The 19,779-nt window shown below is 45.9% G+C and overlaps 1 protein-coding gene across 2 annotated transcripts; it reads left to right on the top strand.

Moving 5' to 3' along the window:
- Positions 1–1,311: 1,311 nt before the first annotated feature.
- calcoco1a (calcium binding and coiled-coil domain 1a) lies at positions 1,312–18,593 on the top strand. Of its 2 annotated transcripts, none has more exons than XM_048241329.1 (15): positions 1,312–1,500; positions 2,815–2,975; positions 3,123–3,225; positions 4,222–4,424; positions 6,160–6,372; positions 7,482–7,630; positions 7,809–7,878; positions 8,020–8,175; positions 8,487–8,741; positions 10,009–10,134; positions 10,406–10,501; positions 10,990–11,080; positions 11,726–11,976; positions 13,736–13,827; positions 15,901–18,593. In XM_048241329.1, the coding sequence occupies exons 2-15, from the start codon at positions 2,844–2,846 to the stop codon at positions 15,926–15,928; spliced, it is 1,965 nt and encodes a 654-aa protein (XP_048097286.1). In that variant the 5' UTR covers positions 1,312–1,500; positions 2,815–2,843; the 3' UTR covers positions 15,929–18,593. The 2 variants fall into 2 exon arrangements, with proteins under 2 accessions (XP_048097286.1, XP_048097287.1); XM_048241330.1 differs by lacking the exon at positions 1,312–1,500 and adding an exon at positions 1,906–1,974.
- The last annotated feature ends 1,186 nt before the right edge of the window (positions 18,594–19,779 follow it).

The raw sequence follows: 19,779 nt of genomic DNA, 5'->3' as shown, positions 1-19,779 counted from the left end.
TGTTGACTGAGCCCAACCTCTGGGCATTAAATCAGATGCTCTGTTTAGACTGTAAATGTCAACAATAGCTGTATGAGAACAAAGCCGCTCTTAGCCTGAGATGCAGCAGAGATGATTGAAGTCAGAGTGCAGAAAACTTTAATTTGTTTCAGTAAAACTGTTCATCCTAATGACAGAGCCTCTAACCAGTAAACATAAGACTCGCTGCCAGTTATTAATGGCTGTGCATTTTTAACAAAACTAAGCTGTTTTCTCTCCTTGATGTATAGAGAGCATGCAGAAATACAAGAAGACTTTACTGCACTGAAAGTGTTCAAAACACTTTGACAAAGAAGCCCGTGATTTACTGGTGCACAGCCTATTTAGGGTACATGTAGGCCTATAGATATCCAATATCCAATACATTATAACATGTTGCATAGGCCTGGGTCTTATTCCCAGGGCAAATCCTACATGCATGTAACTTTAGTTGTAGAGTCAAATTCTTATATCTCAACACGTGCACAGCAAATGAGGCCTTTTGAAGGTTTCTGACCCATAAGCTATGAAGGGTGTTGTATGATATGACCTGTTCGATCCATTCTACCATGCTGTTTCAGTGAAAGGTTAACTTGCAGTACATTGCCACCTGGTGTACACAAAAAGCATTACAGATGATTGTTGGTGGCAAATCGTTTACAGGCGCAATGCATGCAGTTGCTGCTGGGGAGGCGTAGGTTTACAAGGTATCACATGTGTCGCAAAAATAACTATATTTAACATCAGCCAAGTGGCTTCTGACAAACACTTGGGAGCCTTATTGTAATGTTATAGCCTATGTGCGTATGCTGTTAAGTGGTCTAGTGTCAAATTACCGAGAGTCAGCTGCGAAACAGCAAGCACAAGCTCTTAAGTTCTCAAATCAGCCATAAAAGCATAGTTGGAAGTGCAGAATTGACATAAAATATAACCCCGTTGGCATATGTGGAACCGAAAATGCAAGGACATGTGTCGAAAAGTCTCGGGTGAATAGTGAAATAATTTTGCAATTTTGCAACGGTGAAGAAGGGCAGAGTTGTTTTTTTCCATCAGGAAAAAAACGTAAGATGATTTCATTGGATAGCATATAATGTGTATTAGAACTCCACCAATCATAGTGTCGGTGGTGAATTCGAGGACGAGACAATCAGCCAAGAATGCGGAAACAAATGTCCTGTAAAAATGACGTTGACGGAGTTGACCTTCAAGCTCTTTTTTACATGCTGGGAAATGTAGTTTGTAAGTCAGTGGATTTCAAGCTGGTCTATGTTCTCAAGACAACAAATCCCACAATTCACTGGACTCAACTCAGAGCTCATGCTTATGTTTTTGTTATTGTTCTCTGGCCGTGGTGTTGTGGACAGAAGAAACGTTGAATGTTATGATATTTTAGTAACGTTTGCCTAATCGGATAGGCATCGACATTTTTAAATAAATATTTTGCATGATTTTACGGAAACTCCGCAGAAAAAGCTTGTAGAGGTGAGTGCTGCCTGACGTGTTACGTTAATACGCAGTTTCAGATGCATTGGATCCTGCTTGTGCTGAACCTTTAAGCCTGCTGACATGTGCTGTAGGCAAAGATACCATGCATGCATATGTGCTTCCTGAGAGTCGGCAGCTGCCATCTTGGCAAATCTATTAGGTAGCTTAGCTTTATTGAGAGCTTTTGTCCTAGCTGCTCTTTGTGTTTGGAGTCAGAGCCAGCATCGTTAAATAATTAGCTTGATAGCTAACTGTGTGCCTTTTCATCATGTTTGGCAGTTCTTAAGGTTATGATTTCTTCTCAAAGTCGACCAACCAGGGAATATTTACTGTCGGACGTGTAGCTTTAATGTCAACCAAATTAATTAGTGTCTTACTCATTAATTTTTACAGCACCACGTGCTGTTGGCAAAGGCCCCTCATGCACTTCTTCACCTTTTTGTAATGTAATATGTCAGTCTCCTCAACAAGGTACAGCACATGGATTGTATTACAGAGCCCCGCACACCTGTTGCCTCAAACACTGTTAGGGCAGCATTGTACTTATCTGTCCAGTCTGAAATGCAAGCTAAGCTGCAGAACACAAATACATTAGTTATAATAATCTGGCTATCGTTTTACAAAGTGCATGATTGGGGAAAAAAACTGCATGCCTTCTAATATGTAGGTTATGGTATGCAGATGTAGGGACAGTTGAATATGTTCTAGGACAGCTGCGAAATTCAGTAGTTGGATTGTTTGTGTATGTTTACTTTATCAGATTACTCTGGTAACTACAGTCGGTAGACAGTAAATAAACCTGAGGCCTTGACTCACATTGAAAAAATTACAGCCATCTCATCCCACATATTTCACAACCTCATTCGTCACTCTCACCACTCTCAGCCACATCTCTGTTTAAACTGTGGCATTCCACTTTATCATTTCTAATATTTAACTAGATATCTGAGAGTAAACTTTGTTTTAACTCACAGTAATTTTAGGATGTTTTCTATGCTTTTCGCTGGCTGTAAGGTGATTACTGTCAGATCAGATGAATGTGTATGTGGTTTGTGACCTTCAAAGGGTTTTGGCTTAAAGCCCTGACATGCTGTCTTGATATATTTAGATGTTTGTGTAGAATTTACTTACAGATACAGATAAAAAAAACTTCCTGATAACGTAGTAGGATTATTACTGTAACCGTGAACATACTCTGTACAACATTCTGAAATTTGTGTTAAATTAAAGGGTTCTTTGTCATAGTTCCATCATTTCTGAGCACCTGCTCACCCCATATCAACAACATTCTTCACTGTGCAATTTACGCAGGTCCAAAGACACCAAGTTCATTTGTTGCCATGGAAACCGCCTGGAAAGTGGAGTTCCGGAATGTCGGCAGCAGTTACTTCCCAGAGAGCCGAATTGAATGCCATTATACTATCAGTTCCCAGCATACCTGGGCCAGCAGTGACTGGATTGGACTCTTCAGGGTACATTCAATTGCTTAATATAAAGGAAGACCGCAATTAAAGTAGACATACTTGATAAATAATGTGCAGTCATCTAACAGCAATGATGAATGTGGGTTTTCTTTTGCATGATTGGGAAGATAAATGTCCTTCTGGCTTGTTCCGCAGGTGGGCTGGAACTCTGTGAAGGACTACCATACCTTTGTCTGGGTACTGGCTCCAGCTGGCTACAAGGAAGGGACTGATAGCAACTGTTGTGTGCACTTCCAAGGTTCTCTCACTTGTTCACACTTGAACAAATTGCACCCATTTTTACTTTGTAACTTTTCAACTTCTGTTTCAAAGGCATGTAAGCATTGGCATTGATCTCTCAGGAGGTATGTTTTGTAGTTTCACAGTGTCGCTAGGAAACAGCTAATTTATTACTGGCTCATCTAGGGCAGCAGTCAATAAAATAGATTTTCCAGAGAGACTAGGCTTCCTTGGGCACGTGGGTGGATTCTGCCCCGTCATGGACAGTGGTGTGGTCTTGAATGTGATTCATCTTCGTGAGAACATGTGGTTTAGACTGCAAAACACACAAGGGGACAGCGTCGCCTGTGAATGAAGCTTGTTCTAGAACATTCCCTGAATCAGTGCATTTATCAGGAATAAGGAGGAGGCCGACTGACGAAGCTGGAAGACAATGGCACAATAGGCACAGAGGCCCTCCCAGACAGCAAGAGGAGGGAGCGAGAGAGAAATGACGGTGTTCTTCTCGAGACGCTGCTAGCTGAGGTCATCCTCGGGCACATCAGTCCACTGTGTCTCCACAGGAATGAAAAACTTCCAGCTCTGTCAGACTGATGAAGCACCTGCTCTGCTATGCTCCAGTGCTGCCATCGCTCATTCATGTCCTCAGATCAGACAGCGGGAGCACTGATGAATGCTGTACTGATCGGGATCGTAAAACATTATGCAGGGATGAATATTTCAGTGTCTGTAATAAAGTCAGAGAAAATTGTGTTTTTATTACTAAATGTTGGGTTTTCATCAATCCACGCAAAAGAAAAAGAAGAAAGTTACCGCAGTTAGCAACTCAAAAAATGTGACTGTTGGGTTAAGTTAATTACTGGAATTAGAAGCCATTTTGCCAAATTAGAAACATTTAATTTTACAAATTGATATTGAACCCTATAAATGATTCCTGACGCTGGATGTGTCCCTCTGTGTGTGTGTGTGTTGTGTGTGTGTGTGTCTGGACGTGTCCCTCTCTGTGCCTCTGCAGCCTCGTACCTTCCCAAGGCCAGTGGCCAGGCCTACCAGTTTGTGTACGTGGACAGTAAAGGGGAGGTGTGCTCCTGCAGCGCCCCCTTCTCCTTCTGCGCCCCCAAGCCCCTGGAGGAGCTGGTCACCCTGGAGGAGGGAGGCCACGAGGACGGGGCAGGGGAGGACATGCTGGTGGTCATCCCCAGAGCCGAGCTCCTGCAGGTCAGTCCCCCAGCACTCTGCCACATACAGTAGAGCGACCCTCATGTCCTTCACAGCAGTAGGATGCTCTAGCTCCTGCAGGTCAGTCTCCCAGCACTCTGCCACATAGAGCGACCCTCATGTCCTTCACAGCAGTAGGATGCTCTAGCTCCTGCAGGTCAGTCCCCCAGCACTCTGCCACATAGAGAGACCCTCATGTGCTTCACAGCAGTAGGATGCTCTAGCTCCTGCAGGTCAGTCTCCCAGCACTCTGCCACATAGAGCGACCCTCATGTCCTTCACAGCAGTAGGATGCTCTAGCTCCTGCAGGTCAGTCCCCCAGCACTCTGCCACATAGAGAGACCCTCATGTCCTTCACAGGAGCAGGTCAGTCTCCCAGCACTCTGCCACATAGAGCGACCCTCATGTCCTTCACAGCAGTAGGATGCTCTAGCTCCTGCAGGTCAGTCCCCCAGCACTCTGCCACATAGAGAGACCCTCATGTCCTTCACAGCAGTAGGATGCTCTAGCTCCTGCAGGTCAGTCTCCCAGCACTCTGCCACATAGAGAGACCCTCATGTCCTTCACAGGAGCAGGTCAGTCCCCCAGCACTCTGCCATATAGAGAGACCCTCATGTGCTTCACAGGAGCAGGTCAGTCCCCCAGCACTCTGCCACATAGAGAGACCCTCATGTCCTTCACAGGAGCAGGTCAGTCCCCCAGCACTCTGCCACATAGAGAGACCCTCATGTCCTTCACAGGAGCAGGTCAGTCCCCCAGCACTCTGCCACATAGAGAGACCCTCATGTCCTTCACAGAAGCAGGTCAGTCCCCCAGCACTCTGCCACATAGAGAGACCCTCATGTCCTTCACAGGAGCAGGTCAGTCCCCCAGCACTCTGCCACATAGAGAGACCCTCATGTGCTTCACAGGAGCAGGTCAGTCCCCCAGCACTCTGCCACATAGAGAGACCCTCATGTCCTTCACAGGAGCAGGTCAGTCCCCCAGCACTCTGCCACATAGAGAGACCCTCATGTGCTTCACAGGAGCAGGTCAGTCCCCCAGCACTCTGCCACATAGAGAGACCCTCATGTGCTTCACAGGAGTAGGATGCTCTAGCTTCTTGCTGTTAATAGAGGCATGTTTTGACAAATGCACTGGTCATTCCTAGCTATAGTCTCCTTTGCGCTGTCGCTTAGATGTTAGCTTTTGTTATTATGTTGCTGTAAGTCGCTTTGGATAAACGCATTTGACAAATGAATAAATGTAAATGTAAATCCAGAAAAATTTTATTTTGAGGAGAATCAGGCACTATGTTCTAGAAAGTCAGCTGTATTGTTATTGTTTTTTAAATGTGTTAAGTTTGTCAGTCCATGTTTTTATATAAGAATAATATCTTATCTCTTAAACCCCTGACGATTATGATTAGCTACTTTGTAATTTGAAGCAGCATGTACTCGTTTGTGAATTACATTGGGCTGAATCCCTTAGGTAATTAATGAGACGAATATACAGCACATAGAAATGAACTCTACAGTATGTGGGGCAAAAAGTGCCTGTAGAGAAAGGGGAGGGGGAGGGAGCCTGTAGGGTGCAAATTAAGGCAGGTAAGTCTTCTCTGACATTATTACAGTTAGAATTAAGACATTAATAACACTGTTATGTTTCATCTCCTCAGGAGATGGCAGGTTAATAATGACCCTGTCCATTTTGTTCTATCTCCCTCTCTCTGTGTGTGTCTGCTTCTTGCGCTCAGAGCCGTCTGCAGGAGTGCCTGAAGGAGCGCGGGGAGCTGCTTCAGGCCCTGGAGTCCGCTGACCGCGGCCGAGAGAGGGAGAGGGAGCGGAGCGAGCGGACCAGGGAGGCATGGGAACGTGTCCGGCGCCAGCTGGAGAGTGACCTGGTCAGCCTGAAGAAGGAGCTGAGACAGAGCTGGGAGGAGATGGAGGAGATGAGGAGGAAACAGGAGGTGAGGCAGAGAGGAGATGAGGAGGAAACAGGAGGTGGAGCAGAGAGGAGATGAGGAGGAAACAGGAGGTGGAGCAGAGAGGAGATGAGGAGGAAACAGGAGGTGAGGCAGAGAGGAGATGAGGAGGAAACAGGAGGTGAGGCAGAGAGGAGATGAGGAGGAGATGAGGAGGAAACAGGAGGTGAGGAGATGACGAGGAAACAGGAGGTGAGGCAGAGAGGAGATGAGGAGGAGATGAGGAGGAAACAGGAGGTGAAGCAGAGGAGATGAGGAGGAGATGAGGAGGAAACAGGAGGTGAGGCAGAGAGGAGATGAGGAGGAAACAGGAGGTGGAGCAGAGAGGAGATGAGGAGGAGATGAGGAGGAGATGAGGAGGAAACAGGAGGTGGAGGAGGAGATGAGGAGGAGATGAGGAGGAAACAGGAGGTGGAGCAGAGAGGAGATGAGGAGGAAACAGGAGGTGAGGAGAGAGGAGATGAGGAGGAAACAGGAGGTGGAGCAGAGAGAGGAGATGAGGAGGAAACAGGAGGTGGAGCATACAGGAGATGAGGAGGAGGGAGGTGGAGCAGAGCAGAGGCACATTTTGCTAACACTGACAGGAGTGTGGCAGGAGGAGCACTGCTGTAGTTAGCTCGACTTCTCAAACCTCAAAAGGGCCTTTGAGGCCAGCGGTTACAGCCCTTAAGGCCTGAGGTGCAGATTTGATTTTCGCTTTGAGCCCTGAGATAGTCTAGCCTGCCTTTTTATACAATAAGTTTACAGCTGATATTTCTTTTATTGGTCTCTGCGTTCCTTGGTTTTATTGCACTGTATATGTTATTTTAAGACTGCTGTTTCTGTTGTTGTTCGGAGAGTGTGAGGAGGACTTGGTTTGGGAAAAAAGAGGCTTCATGGAGGTCATAACAGCCAGGAAGTAGTAAAAGTTGAAATGGCTTCCTCTGCAGGCACTCAGTCATGCCTCATAGAGAGGAGATCTGTGGACGAGGCATTATTCTTTGATGAGGAAATATACAGTGTGTCCTCTCACCCCTCTCTCTCCTTTCTCTCCCTCTCTCTGTCTTTCTGTGTCTCTCTCTCTCACACACACACACACACACACACACACACAGGAAGTGCTAGCCTCTGAAGAAGCTCTGGCCGAGGAAAAGAGTGCTCTGCTGAGCAAGAGGGCAGCGAACGAGCAGCGCATCCGAGAGCTGGAGGACGACATCAAAGCGCTCGGCCAGCGAGCCCTGGAGAGGGAGACGGACATGGAGAGGTGAGGCTTCCTGCCCCGTCCATCCCCACTGGCCACTGCGTCACTCATCTCATTGCCAGAGGTGTGGGTCAGGATGTCTTTCAGTGCTTCTGACTACTGTGTGTGTGTGTGTGTGTGTGTGTGTGTGTGTGTGTGTGTGTGTGTGTGTGTGTGTGTGTGTGTGTGTGGATGAACACAGGATGAAGGAAAAGGCTAAGAAGGTGGCAGCCCAGAGGAAAGAGGAAGAGAGTGAACGGAAGAGTCTGAAGGTAAATAAACATTCTATTGTCTGCCAGGGACATTGGACAGCTAGTGGAAAACCATCCAAAAGCCCCTACAGGTTACAGGTACAGGAGAAAGTGACGGAGGTGTAAACAGTAGATTATTTCTGTGGTTGTTTGCGTCCGCAGGCCAAACTGGAGCAGACGGAGGTGGAGCTGCGCAGTCTGTCTGCAGAGTTCCAGGGTTTGCGCAGCTCACTGGCACAGAGGGACACACACGCCCTGCAGCTGAGAGACACCATCACCACGCTCACACACAAGCTCAACACCGCTCACAGGAAAGAGGTGTGACGCATGCACACACACTTACACACACACACACACACACACACACACACACACACACACACACACACACACACACACACACACACACACAAACACCTACATCCTCATAGAGAAAGAAGGGAGAGATGGTCTCACATCATAGAAATTCTCTCATCATAGACACGTACTCATATATATATATACATATTCATAGACAAACATCAGACAAATATCTGTTGAAAAGAGATGACATGCATATGTTGCGTTTATCTCTCTGTCCCTCTCACTCCCCCTCTTTCTCTCTCTCCCTCTCTCTGTCCCTCCATCAGGCGGAGAGTGAGGCGGCCCTGGGCGAGCTGCGGAGCCTGCAGGAGCGCGTGCGGGCCAGCGAGAGGGCGGCCGAGGACCTGCGGGCCGAGCTGAGCGCGCTGGCCGCCAAGCGGGACCAGAGCCAGGCCGAGCTGCACCAGGCGCGCCTGCAGGCGGCCCAACTCACCCTGCAGCTGGCCGACGCCAGCCTGGCGCTCCGCGAGGGCCGCGCCTGCTGGGCCCAGGAGAGGGAGAGTCTGCAGCGCACCTCCGAGGTGAGCGAGAGGGGAAAGGAGAGGGGAGAGGGGGCTACCTGAGGGGGCAGTGAAGTATCGGAACGTCACATATTACCAACCGCCACGAATGTCCAACCTCTTACGTGTATGTGTCACTTAATATTGATTTCTATACAAACCAAGAAGGCGGATTCCTAAAGAAACACAAGCATCCACACCATAAGTGTATCTAAATCAGCTACCAAAAAATTACATTTTACCGTGACTCAAACAGCTGTAAACAGTGTTGTAAGGCTGCGTGTACAAATCCGCTTGGAGCTCCAGTGGAATTTTGAATTGCGACGAGAATTCTCAGGCTAACCGTTGATGTGCCGTGAGACCGGTTGGAAATAGGGCACCCACCAGCCCAGCACTAAACTCTGAGCGTGGTAAACGAAATCGGATATTTCAGGCAGGAAAAGTCCTGGTAAGAACCAAACTAGATTTTGTTCAAATCTACACACCTATGGCTATTGAAAAAGTTAAGGTTCATTTAGCAGATGCTATTTTGAAGTATTAAAAAACATTGTTGTTTTCGAATTTTCGAACAAAATGGTTGGTAATTAGCATGTTTACGATAGCAGCTTTAAATCAGTTTGGACAGACACGGAGCAGGTGGAGCTAAAGCACAACTCAGGTTATGGGGATGTCATGGGAGGGGTGGAACATGGCTGAGTTGAGTGACATAGACGAATGATTGACTGACTCGTTATGAGACTATGGAGACCATATCTTAACTTCCGAGAAAGAGGGCAGGGTGCCCCACATTTTGAAAAGAAAATTGGTAGTTGTTTGTTCTCCATCCATAGGAGATTTAAAACTCCAGGCAACTTTTAGTTTTAATGGATGATTTTTGAGCCTCAAAAACACAAGCCTAGGAAAAAAAAGAGCAAAAAGGACATGTGTCTACCCACACACAGATTGTGTGTGCTGTGTTGTGTGTGTGCGTTGGTCTGCATGGAGAGGGAGGGACGGTAGCAGAGCAGGCGAGTGTAAATAAATGAGGACACAAGCGGAGAGGGGACCCCATGACTCAGATCAGAAACAAGCCTGGGAGGCGATTGCGCAACACTGGAGAGATGGCAGCAGGTGAGGCTGAAACGTGAGCTCCACTCCTCACGCCCCAGTGAAAACCTAGCAAGATGGATTAAAGTGGGGATTGGCGGGGTAGGGTGGGGTGGGGTGGGTGGGGGCTTAGTTGACATAGTAACCCAGTTTGGGCGTGGGCAGTGTTGGTTGAGCATGACGTTCTCTCCCCGGTGGTCAGATGGACAGGACCCGCATGGAGAAGCTACTGGAGGAGATGCAGCGGCGTGAGGAGATGCTGCAGGAGCAGAGGATGGAGCGCGAGAAGGCCGAGGTGGAGCTGGGCCGAGAGAAGGACTGCAATCGGGTCAGCTCCGGATAAAGCATCCACATCACGCCAAAGCATATAAAGGACATTCACAACTTTCTACCCACTCCAAGTCTACTTGTCCTAAGTCATGGCCAAAGTCTATGTTTATGGCCAAGTGCCAATAGGGCCCCCAACCAGTGTGTGTGCATGTGTCTATACACATACTGTATATGATACATATACTTATTATTGTGTGTGTGTGTTGGTGTTGGTGTGTATGTTTGTGTGTCTGTGTGTGTGTGTGTGTGTGTGTGTGTGGTGTGTCCAGGTGCAGCTGAGTGAGACCAGGCGAGAGCTGCAGGAGCTGAAGGCCAGTCTGCGGGTGGCTCAGAAAGAGAAGGAGCAGCTGCAGATGGAAAAACAGGCAAGCGGAATGCTGGACACACACACACACACACACTCACTCACTCACTCACTCACTCACTCACTCACTCACTCACATAAACACACACAGAGAGACACACACATAAACACACACAGAGAGACACACACATAAACACACACACAGAGACACACACATAAACACATCAGGCTGTCCACTTCAAGTATTTGCTTCACCATTCCTCTCTTCAACACTTCAAGACTGATTCCAGCCTAGTTCCAAATTGGGCCATCACCTGATTGGTTAGTAGTTGGACCATAGTCAAATCTGAGTTTATTATGGCACTGAAATGAGACTCAGGCCCCTCCTCACATTATCTGGTGTCAACACAGTTTGCAGAATGTCAAGTCAGCCTCCTTATGTTGCCTTTTGTTAGTCAAGGCACAATCAAATACTGTACATTAACATCATCTAACTTACCTCTCAGTGTTATCAAGCATGTCTAACATGTAGTGTGTGTGTGTGTTTAGGATGTGTTGGAGTATGCGCGTCAGCTGGAACAGCGGCTGCAGGCAGCATCTGACTCCAAGTGGGCCGAGATGGCCTTGCTCCACAGCACCAGTGAGTACCCATTAAGAGTACCCTCAGAGCTCTGCACCGCAGGCATTTCTTAAGAGCTTAAAATAACACTCGCCGTGAAATACAACTGGATGTTAAGGAAAAAAATCAGCAGTGGCGGACGTCTGCACCGAGATGGGTGCATGGTTGAAATTGCTGACTATATCGTCAAAGGACCACAGTTGACAAGCTTCTAGCAGTAGCAGTAAGGCTCTTGGTGGTGTTTGCAAGGTCTACTAGACTCACTAGTTTTTGAGCAAAACTCTGTAGTGCTTCTTTAAAGCACAAATACAATTTCTTGTAAATACCAAGAGCTCCCCCACCCCCCAACCCGACCTCACTATTGGCCAAACCCTGGCCACAGCCCTGTGACTAACCCAGTCCGTCCCCAGTCTGGCTGTTTCCTCCACTCCTATCTCCATGCTGGAGGTTTGTGGTAGGAATACAGTCATTCCTTTGTCAGAGATATATTTGCACACTGGCATACCAGTCTTATCTTAAAGGTGTCGCCGACTTGGCTATGTTTATCTAATTCTGTTTATCCTCATGGAGCACTGTGTATATCCCAATCTTTATTCCTGTGTGTGTGTGTGTGTGTGTGTGTGTGTGTGTGTTTGTGTGTGTGCGTGCGCGCTCGCCGCTCTTCAGTCCGGCCTGAGAGCCCCATGTCAGACTCAGAGGACGAGAAGCCGGAGGCGCTGCAGCCTGTGCGGAGCTCCAGGCCCTTGGCCCCCTACGGCCTGTGTGAGCAGCCCCAGCAAGAGCCCCTGCTGCCGGCCACCCCTCCGCCCTCCCCCCGGACCCTCTCCAGAGAGTTGGCCGTGGTCATCAGCCAGCCGGCACCCCTCTCCTCGCCTCGCCCCCCGGCCGGCGACACGCTCGCGCACAGCTCCGAGTCGGTAAGGACCAGGCCTGCTCCACTAGGGACAGCCAAAGGAATGTCACTCTAAGCGCTTTCAGACATACGTGTAAAGGCCCATTCACACCAAGAACGATAACGATAACTATAACTATAACCATAACCATAACGATAAAAGCGTTCACACTGAACAACGATAAACAAAGTCTCTCCTTGTGTTAATAAATGTGACGGCTAAAATTCGATGGGTTCTGATTGGCTATTAGCATTTTATCGTTGTGAAAATCGCTCTGAAAGTGATCTCCAACGATATCGTTCTTCATGTCGTTATCGTTATAGTTTATGTGTGAACGTCGTCATTCATATTAACGAGAACGATATTTATTTATAGTTATCGTTATCGTTCTTGGTGTGAATGGGCCTTAAGACCGGAGGTTCTGCCGATGTTAAACGGTGGGGCCGTATATCTGAACGACATAACCGGTCATATGGAAGTCCGAATTTAGCCGGTTGTTCTACTACTCCCCCCCCTAGTATTTCCTCCGGACATTATGTAAATGTGCTGTGTCTGAATGAGGCGTAGAACATGCGGTTAAAATTCACACCTAGTGAGAGGGTGTGTTGGTGATGTTTTCTTTCGATGCGCCCATGTGGTTGGATCTGACTTAAATGCCAGTGTTATGATGGAGGGCATAGTGTGTCCAGAAAATGATGGAAAGATGGCATAGTGTCCATGAGGGCATACAACATTTTGTAGAACACATGAAGGGAAGGAGTCCAAGGCCAAACAAATTCAAAAGACTGAATCACCATAAGCAAATGCAATACGTCGCTGACAACATTGTTGGGTTTTCTGTTCATTGATAGGATGCTTTTGAGCATATATGCCTAGAAAAATGAAAACCATGAAAAAACTTTGTTCCAACCGTGAAATGCAATAGACACATGGGGGGAGAGGATGCTTTTGGAAAAAAATAAACCATGAAAAAACGAACCACGTCACTGTTATGTCAGTATTTTGTTTGTTGCTTAAAAACGTTGTATGATGGCCTTGAAGTCTTGAGTTAGCCTACTGAATTGGCTGGTAGCCTACCATAAAGTTTGTGCATGCTCTCTCTCTCTCCAACGCAAACCAGATTCTGGTAGGCTACATAACGTTGAAAACAGATAAATGTGTTTATTCAAGCACACATACTGTAGGTCAATTTCAAGTCGCGACTTCATTGACTAGCCTACTTCAAGTATTAGCCTCCGACAATAGATTTCTCTTCTTTAGCCTACATAATGCATAGGCTACACTTTGTAAACAAAAAGCAGCTGTGACAGGCAGTGGCCGCATATATTCTGTGTCATATCTCGTATTGTTGAACTCTACAAGCCCCCACCCCTCACTCGACAACCACACGGGGATTCTGTAATGTGCGTGTATGTCGTTCACACATACGTCCGTATAAGGTCAGTATAAGGTCCGCAGGTTAGCATCATATCTGAATCATCCGAAGGGTAGGACCTCCGTTTGACAAACCTCCGCATATACTCCGGAGGTTATTTCTGAAATCGCTTTCTGATTGTGTTATACCAGCAGGGGTGGGCACACAGTTGCGTGGATAGTGTTGCTGCTCTTGGATAACACCCTGTGTGTGTTTGCGTGTGTGTATTGCGTGTGTGTGTGTGTGTGTGTTTTGTGGCGTGTGTGTGTGTGTGTGTGTGTGTGTGTGTGTGTGTGTGTGTGTGTGTGTGTGTGTGTGTGTGTGTGTGTGTGTGTGTGTGTGTGTGTGTGTGTGTGTGTGTGTGTACAGGAGGAGGAAAGCGAGGTTCCCCAGTGTGGAGGCCACAGCTCTGGAGAGGAGACCGCTCTGCTGCTCCCTGACCACAGTGACCCTGTTCTCAGGTACCCGCACCTTCTCACACACACACACACACACACACACACACACACACACACAAAAGCACATTCCTAGAAACACATGGGCCATAGTGTGCAGATACCACCTGTGTCTGCAGATGTTTCAGAAGTCAAGTACAGTAGAGCAGCAGCTACTTAGCACATTCTCATGCATTCCTGTCTAACAATTTAAATTAGCGCCCACACCGCCATTAGCACACAGACGTTTTTACACATGGGCACACACACACACACACACACACAAGCACCATCATTCTGCATTCCACGCTGCATCCACGAACACATTCTTTCCTTCCTGCATACATGAACGCCCCCTACAGACAGACTGTCACAGCCTGCGTGTTTATGGTGACAGGCAGGGGATGTTGCAGAGATGGAAGTTTTCAGTGGTGCATCATAAAATGAGCGACACAAGGGATGTTAGAGAGAGAGAGAGAGATGCAGTCACAGAGGAGAGGGAGATGGATAGAGGGAGGGAGAGTGAGCGCTACAGAAGCAGGACAAGAGGACAGACGCGTGACAGCAAGCCATAGCAGTGATTTACGCGTAGGGCGCTACGACAGTCACCGGCCAATTTTCAGCCTCATTAAAAGCCTCTCTCTGCCATTTCACTCACCCCCGTCTTCCTCTCACCCCCCCCCCCCCCCAACTCCACACTTCCTGACTAACCTCTCACAGCTCTTGTTCACACCCTCAGACACACACATTTGGGCAGGCACACACACACACACACTTACACACACACACACACACACACTTGGTCTTTCCACTGCGAGTAAAGAAAGTAGGTCTTTTAGAAAGACAAGTAAAAGTCAGCTCAGTAGTTTGTGTGAAGTTTCTACACACTTAAATCTGTCCCCCACAAACCTATGCATAGATACTTAACAGGGTAGCATCGAAATACACACACACCAGGGATTCCGTTGTCCGGTAATTGGCAGACATTGGCGGGAAAAAAAAGAAATGTTGAAATGTCCGACAAAATTAAATCTCTCCTGTCAAATTGTCCGATTGAAATTGGCTAATAATCCCGTCCCCCTATCACAATCTAAATTTGAGAGTAAGCGTAAAATGTAGGCTACTAAAGCAAGAATACGTCCCTGGCCCCAATACGGCTCTACCGTTAAACAACACGCATATGCTGCATTTCAAATAGGAAGCGCACGCTTAAAATGTCTGTTAAACAATGAACGAATGAGTGAAATGGTTCAAACATGGCCAGGCCCAGGCAGACTAGCCTTAAAAGCTTTTTTTCAGAGGCCAGACGCGATGGATGATGGTAAATCGGTAACGCCTAAAACCTCAGATGCCCGGTCAGCTCCACCACCACCAGCGAAAAAGCCGAAGTTTTCTGGCGTATCTGTCAGAATCAGTGATGTTTGAAGTGGAGGTACGGGGGGTGTGGCCGCACCACAACATTTTCTGTGTGGACATACACATGGCTACACTGGACATGCAACTGTGTTCTGTTCCCAGAGCATTCTTTCTCTGTCTATGATCTGCAGGGTTAGCACCTCCTCGACGAGGAGATTGCTGGTCCGCGGACCGAAAGAAAAAGAAACAGAATAGAAAATATTTCTTAATTTAGTGTTATCAAATAAAGAGGCATAGCATTAGGGGGTAGTGCTGTGAGCGGTCATTCAATGTGTGGGCGCATCTGCGCAAGTGAAACTGTTGAACCACTGGAGATACATAACATGGCAGCAACAAACAACGTAGCCTATTTAAAACAACGAACAAAGCGGATTCTTGCTGTCCATGAAAACGGCGTAGAGACTGGCTAGATCTTTAAATTGACACTAGTTATAAGCATGTTTAAGTTAGGCTAATGAACATGTTGCATTCTATATGGCCTGATTATGTCATTCTCTAATAGCCTTTTTCCTGTTTTCCTCAACTTGACTAATTAAGAAACGATAATAGGATATTTGAAAGGAGTATCATCAAAATGTCCGGAAAACGAAACCTCTGCCAGTCACTTTGACCGGCACCATTTTTTCTAGCGGAAACTCTGACACCCACACACTCACTAACTCTACTCTCTCCTGTCTCCCTCAGTGACCTGGCGGACAGCCCCCTGTGGTGAAGTGCTTGACATCAGTCTTCAGGAGGCCAGGCCGTTTACCAGGGTTCATCACGTTACGTTTTCTTCACTTGGCTCTTTTGTTACAGCACACACTGGCATTCAGCAACAGTTACAAATATGCAATTTGATTTGGGATGTTATATGCACGTCCATTATGCAATGGCATTGGCCACTAAACCTCTCACGCCACAAAACATAAGTTAACCCACCTGAGTGAAACACACTTCAGCAGCAACACATATCAATAGCATTCTTGGACTCTTCTAGGAAGGAAATTGTAGAAAAAAGTGAAGACAAACTTTTTTACGGTCACTTTAAAGTGTGTCTTACGTGTGTGTGTGTGTGTGTGTGTGTGTGGGTGAAATGTTTATCTGTGTGTGGGTGCCCATTTTTAATTGAACGGTTTAGTAATTTCTGCCGCCAGAGTAGTTTGACCAGTGTTTCAAAAATACAGCTTTATATTATGTACCTGCAATAAGTTGAAGTACAGGGTCTGGGGGTTGTTTCCATGTGTTTTTAACCTAAGATTTTCATGTCCTCCCTCTGCTAGTGTGGACATGAGTCATGACATGATGGGAATGAAGGAAAGCAACACAGAGAGAGATGAAGTCAGATGCAGTATAATGTGGAGAGAAGGGAAATGAAAATAGACAGTAGAACAGTGATTGCAGAGGTAGGGGAGATGCACTTTAAGCTCCTGAAGTCATGTTTTTTTAATCATTATTATTTTCACCCCTGTATTTGTGTGTGCCCTAGGAGGGTTTGTTGCAGTCGACGGTAATGATGTTTAGGAGAAGTCCTGGAGATTAGGCTTACTGTTCCCACTCTATGTATGGTGAGGTAACATTATAAGTGACCCTGCAAGGCGAAACCAGTCAAATTGGTAAAATTTACAAAATTGAGTTATTGTGCTCACATGAACGGTCATAAACTAAGCTTTCCAATGATATGTATATCGAGTGTGTTGCAAAAAGTATTGCTAAGATAACCGCATCCAAAGTTGGCATGGTTCTTCCGTCACGATACGCCAGAAGAGGAGAAAATCACCTTTTTAAGTAAATTGTCACGCTAATGTGTTGAATCTTCACCTAAATAAAGTCAGGGTTTAACAGTCACAACTTTTTCCATGAAATTTGTTCACAATATGAAAGTGTAGACTGTATACTGTCGAATTATGCGAAAACGTGAAATTCGACATTTTAACCTGTACGTTTGTTTATTGTGGATTTTCTGGTTTTGCCTTGCAGGGTCACATATGAGCATTCAATGCATTTTGCCATATGCCTCTCAGAAACCCAAATCATAGATGCTAAATGATAATCTTAAAGGCATTTGAGAATGTTGAGAGGCAGGCCTGAGAAAAGTGTCATATGCCAGTGTGGATTTCAACCTATCTCTTTCCACACTATAGGCTAGTAATTTTAAATTTGTGCCTGAATAACACTCATGAATTTCCTGTATTTTCCTGTTTGCATTTGAGGACACTCATTATTGTGTGGTGAGGTTGTCACGGTCTACCTTTTGTGTTGCACAGAGGGACATAGCTTTTTTTTTCTTTCTTCAGCAACAGTTTGTTTATTTACACTTTAATATTTTTACTATTAAACTATTCAATTTTAGGCTAGTTTGGCAAAAAAATCTTCACGTAAGCATTTATAAATAACTGTATATCATGGAATATGGGAAACGGTTGGTCTCTGTATGGCTTGTGATTGGGAAGACTTCAGTATGGCTGAGGCCCTTCAGTTTTGCCTAGATTATTTGATATTTGCTGAACTTTGCACCTGTTTTACAGCAAGAGAGCATTTTTAATGGCTTATGAGATACCAGATTGCTTTGCATTTTACAGAACTTGCTTTATTATTGTTAATCAGTATGACTTTTGTCTGCGTAAGATTTAATATCTTTAACTTTAGTTATGACTTGCTTGAATTACTTTCATTGCTGTATTAAGGGTATACCATGACTTAACATTTTGGCTTTTTACTTGTTTGCTATCCTAGTTACAATTTTTGATTGCTCAGATTAGTATAAAAACCATTGGTGCCGTCACAGGCAACCATAAGCGTAGCAAAGCTAATACATTTGAAGAAGGACTGTCCTTACACAACTCCTTGTGACTATGTTACTCAACCTAGTCTTTGACTAATCAAAGATTTTGGCAATACCATTGGAGTTGTACTTAATCTTTCAGGAATTCAGTCCTAATACACAAAAGTCATAAAGCTAGTATGAATTGGCTTATGTGAGGTGTGTCTGAGTGATGTCATTCTCCAACTCGTGACAGTGAGTTGCTGTAATGTCATAAAACAAATGAAGCTCCGCTCATGTCATGTTTAGTGGAAAGATTAACATGTATCTTTTTGGTTCCAAACAACAGCTTTTTATCATGTTTGGCTTCAGCACAAAGATGTTTGTCCTGTATTTTTTAAGAGTGTCTGTACTGCGAAACTTCAAAGTACTGTACTCCTGTGCGGCCAGTCGTTGTCAATGGCGTTGAGGCCAAGTCTTTTGTTTCTGAGATTACAGTGTCCGTGTGTTATTTTACTCTTTAACTATGATGGTGTTTATCCCATATTCTCCTATCTAAAATGTATTTTCTAGACTCTTCAATACTGTATAGGGTGTGGGTGGGTTTCAATAATAAAATAAATATTATGTGTCAGTCGAGTCCTCTCTTTTTCTGCTTTGCTCGTAATATTAAACAATGCAAGGGACGTAACCACAGATTTAACCAAAAAGGTATTGGGTAGGGCCCTGTCAGCTACTGTACTGTTGAGATTTAGTGGTCTATGCATCTGGAGATCAGTGTTGAGGGCAGCACCAGTGTGCCATGAGGGATTATTACTCAAATATGGAGCTTCTTGGATTTTTAAACATGTTTTGAAGGGAGGGCCTTTTTGGGGTCCTCACTTGGGCTGCACGATTTGGGGAAAATATCTAATTGCGATTTTTCTGATTCTGATTTTTCAATAATCCAAATGTCTCTTTAATGGGTGAGCACACCTGGTGCACAAGAAGCACAGCACCCCCGACCGACAATGAAGCTCACCAATCAGAATTTCTGTGCCCCTCACACACTACGCACACCAACCAACCAGAAGTGGCATAGTCAAGGAGGATGAAATGAATATAAAAGTCAGAAATGTGACAAAATTAACGATACAACTTTATTTGTCAGTTTGTGCTGAAATTCTTTTTGCATCCCTGGGCAGGTCATTTAAGGATAGGAGGACAGAAACATTACATACATCCGTGCACGATTATTTGTAGTTTTTGCTATTAGGTAATTGCATTGGTTCATATTGCGATTAAGATTGTGATTGCCCTTGTACGATTGTGATTGCCCTAGTCCTCACCTCATGTCCCAGTCCAAAGCAGCTCCAAGGTGCTTATGCAGTAGGGCAGAAGAGCACCAGCATGCCTAGAATTTGCTTTGTTAAACCTCCAGTGCCCTTTTCCTCCTGCCTCTCTGGGGCTTGGCCCACCTTTCGAAGAAACACCGACCTGCTGACCTATCGCCAAGTGATATCCCCCCCTCCGCCTTTATTTCCACTGACCTTCACTCCTTTTCTCCATCTCCCTATTGGCACGTCCACTTCCCCTCCAGCTCTCCCTCCTTCCTATGCCTCCTGCCTTCCTCTCTTCCTCTCTTCCTGCCTTCCTCTCTTCCTCTCTTCCTCCTGCCTTCCTCTCTTCCTCGATCCGTCCCCAGCGCGGGCGTGATGGGAGCTAATTATAAAATCAATGATGCCGGGCTGCCTGCTTTATGGGCCGCTCTAAAACCTTAACGGGGAAATCACTGTAGGATTGATGACTCCCTCTCCCTTTATCTCTTTTAATTAGAAATG

The sequence above is a fragment of the Alosa alosa genome, chromosome 4, assembly GCF_017589495.1.
Source record: "Alosa alosa isolate M-15738 ecotype Scorff River chromosome 4, AALO_Geno_1.1, whole genome shotgun sequence".
NCBI classification, from domain to species: Eukaryota; Metazoa; Chordata; class Actinopteri; order Clupeiformes; family Clupeidae; genus Alosa; species Alosa alosa.
This window is presented reverse-complemented; position numbering and strand designations above follow the sequence as displayed.

What these genes read in the sequence shown, in the direction of transcription:
- calcoco1a (XM_048241329.1), top strand. Translation starts at nt 2,844, where the DNA reads ATGGAAACCGCCTGGAAAGTGGAGTTCCGGAATGTCGGCAGCAGTTAC. An exon ending in CCAGAGCCGAGCTCCTGCAG is followed by an intron (nt 4,425 to 6,159) that starts GTCAGTCCCCCA and finishes TCTTGCGCTCAG; the next exon opens with AGCCGTCTGCAGGAGTGCCT. An exon ending in TCGCGCACAGCTCCGAGTCG is followed by an intron (nt 11,977 to 13,735) that starts GTAAGGACCAGG and finishes GTGTGTGTACAG; the next exon opens with GAGGAGGAAAGCGAGGTTCC.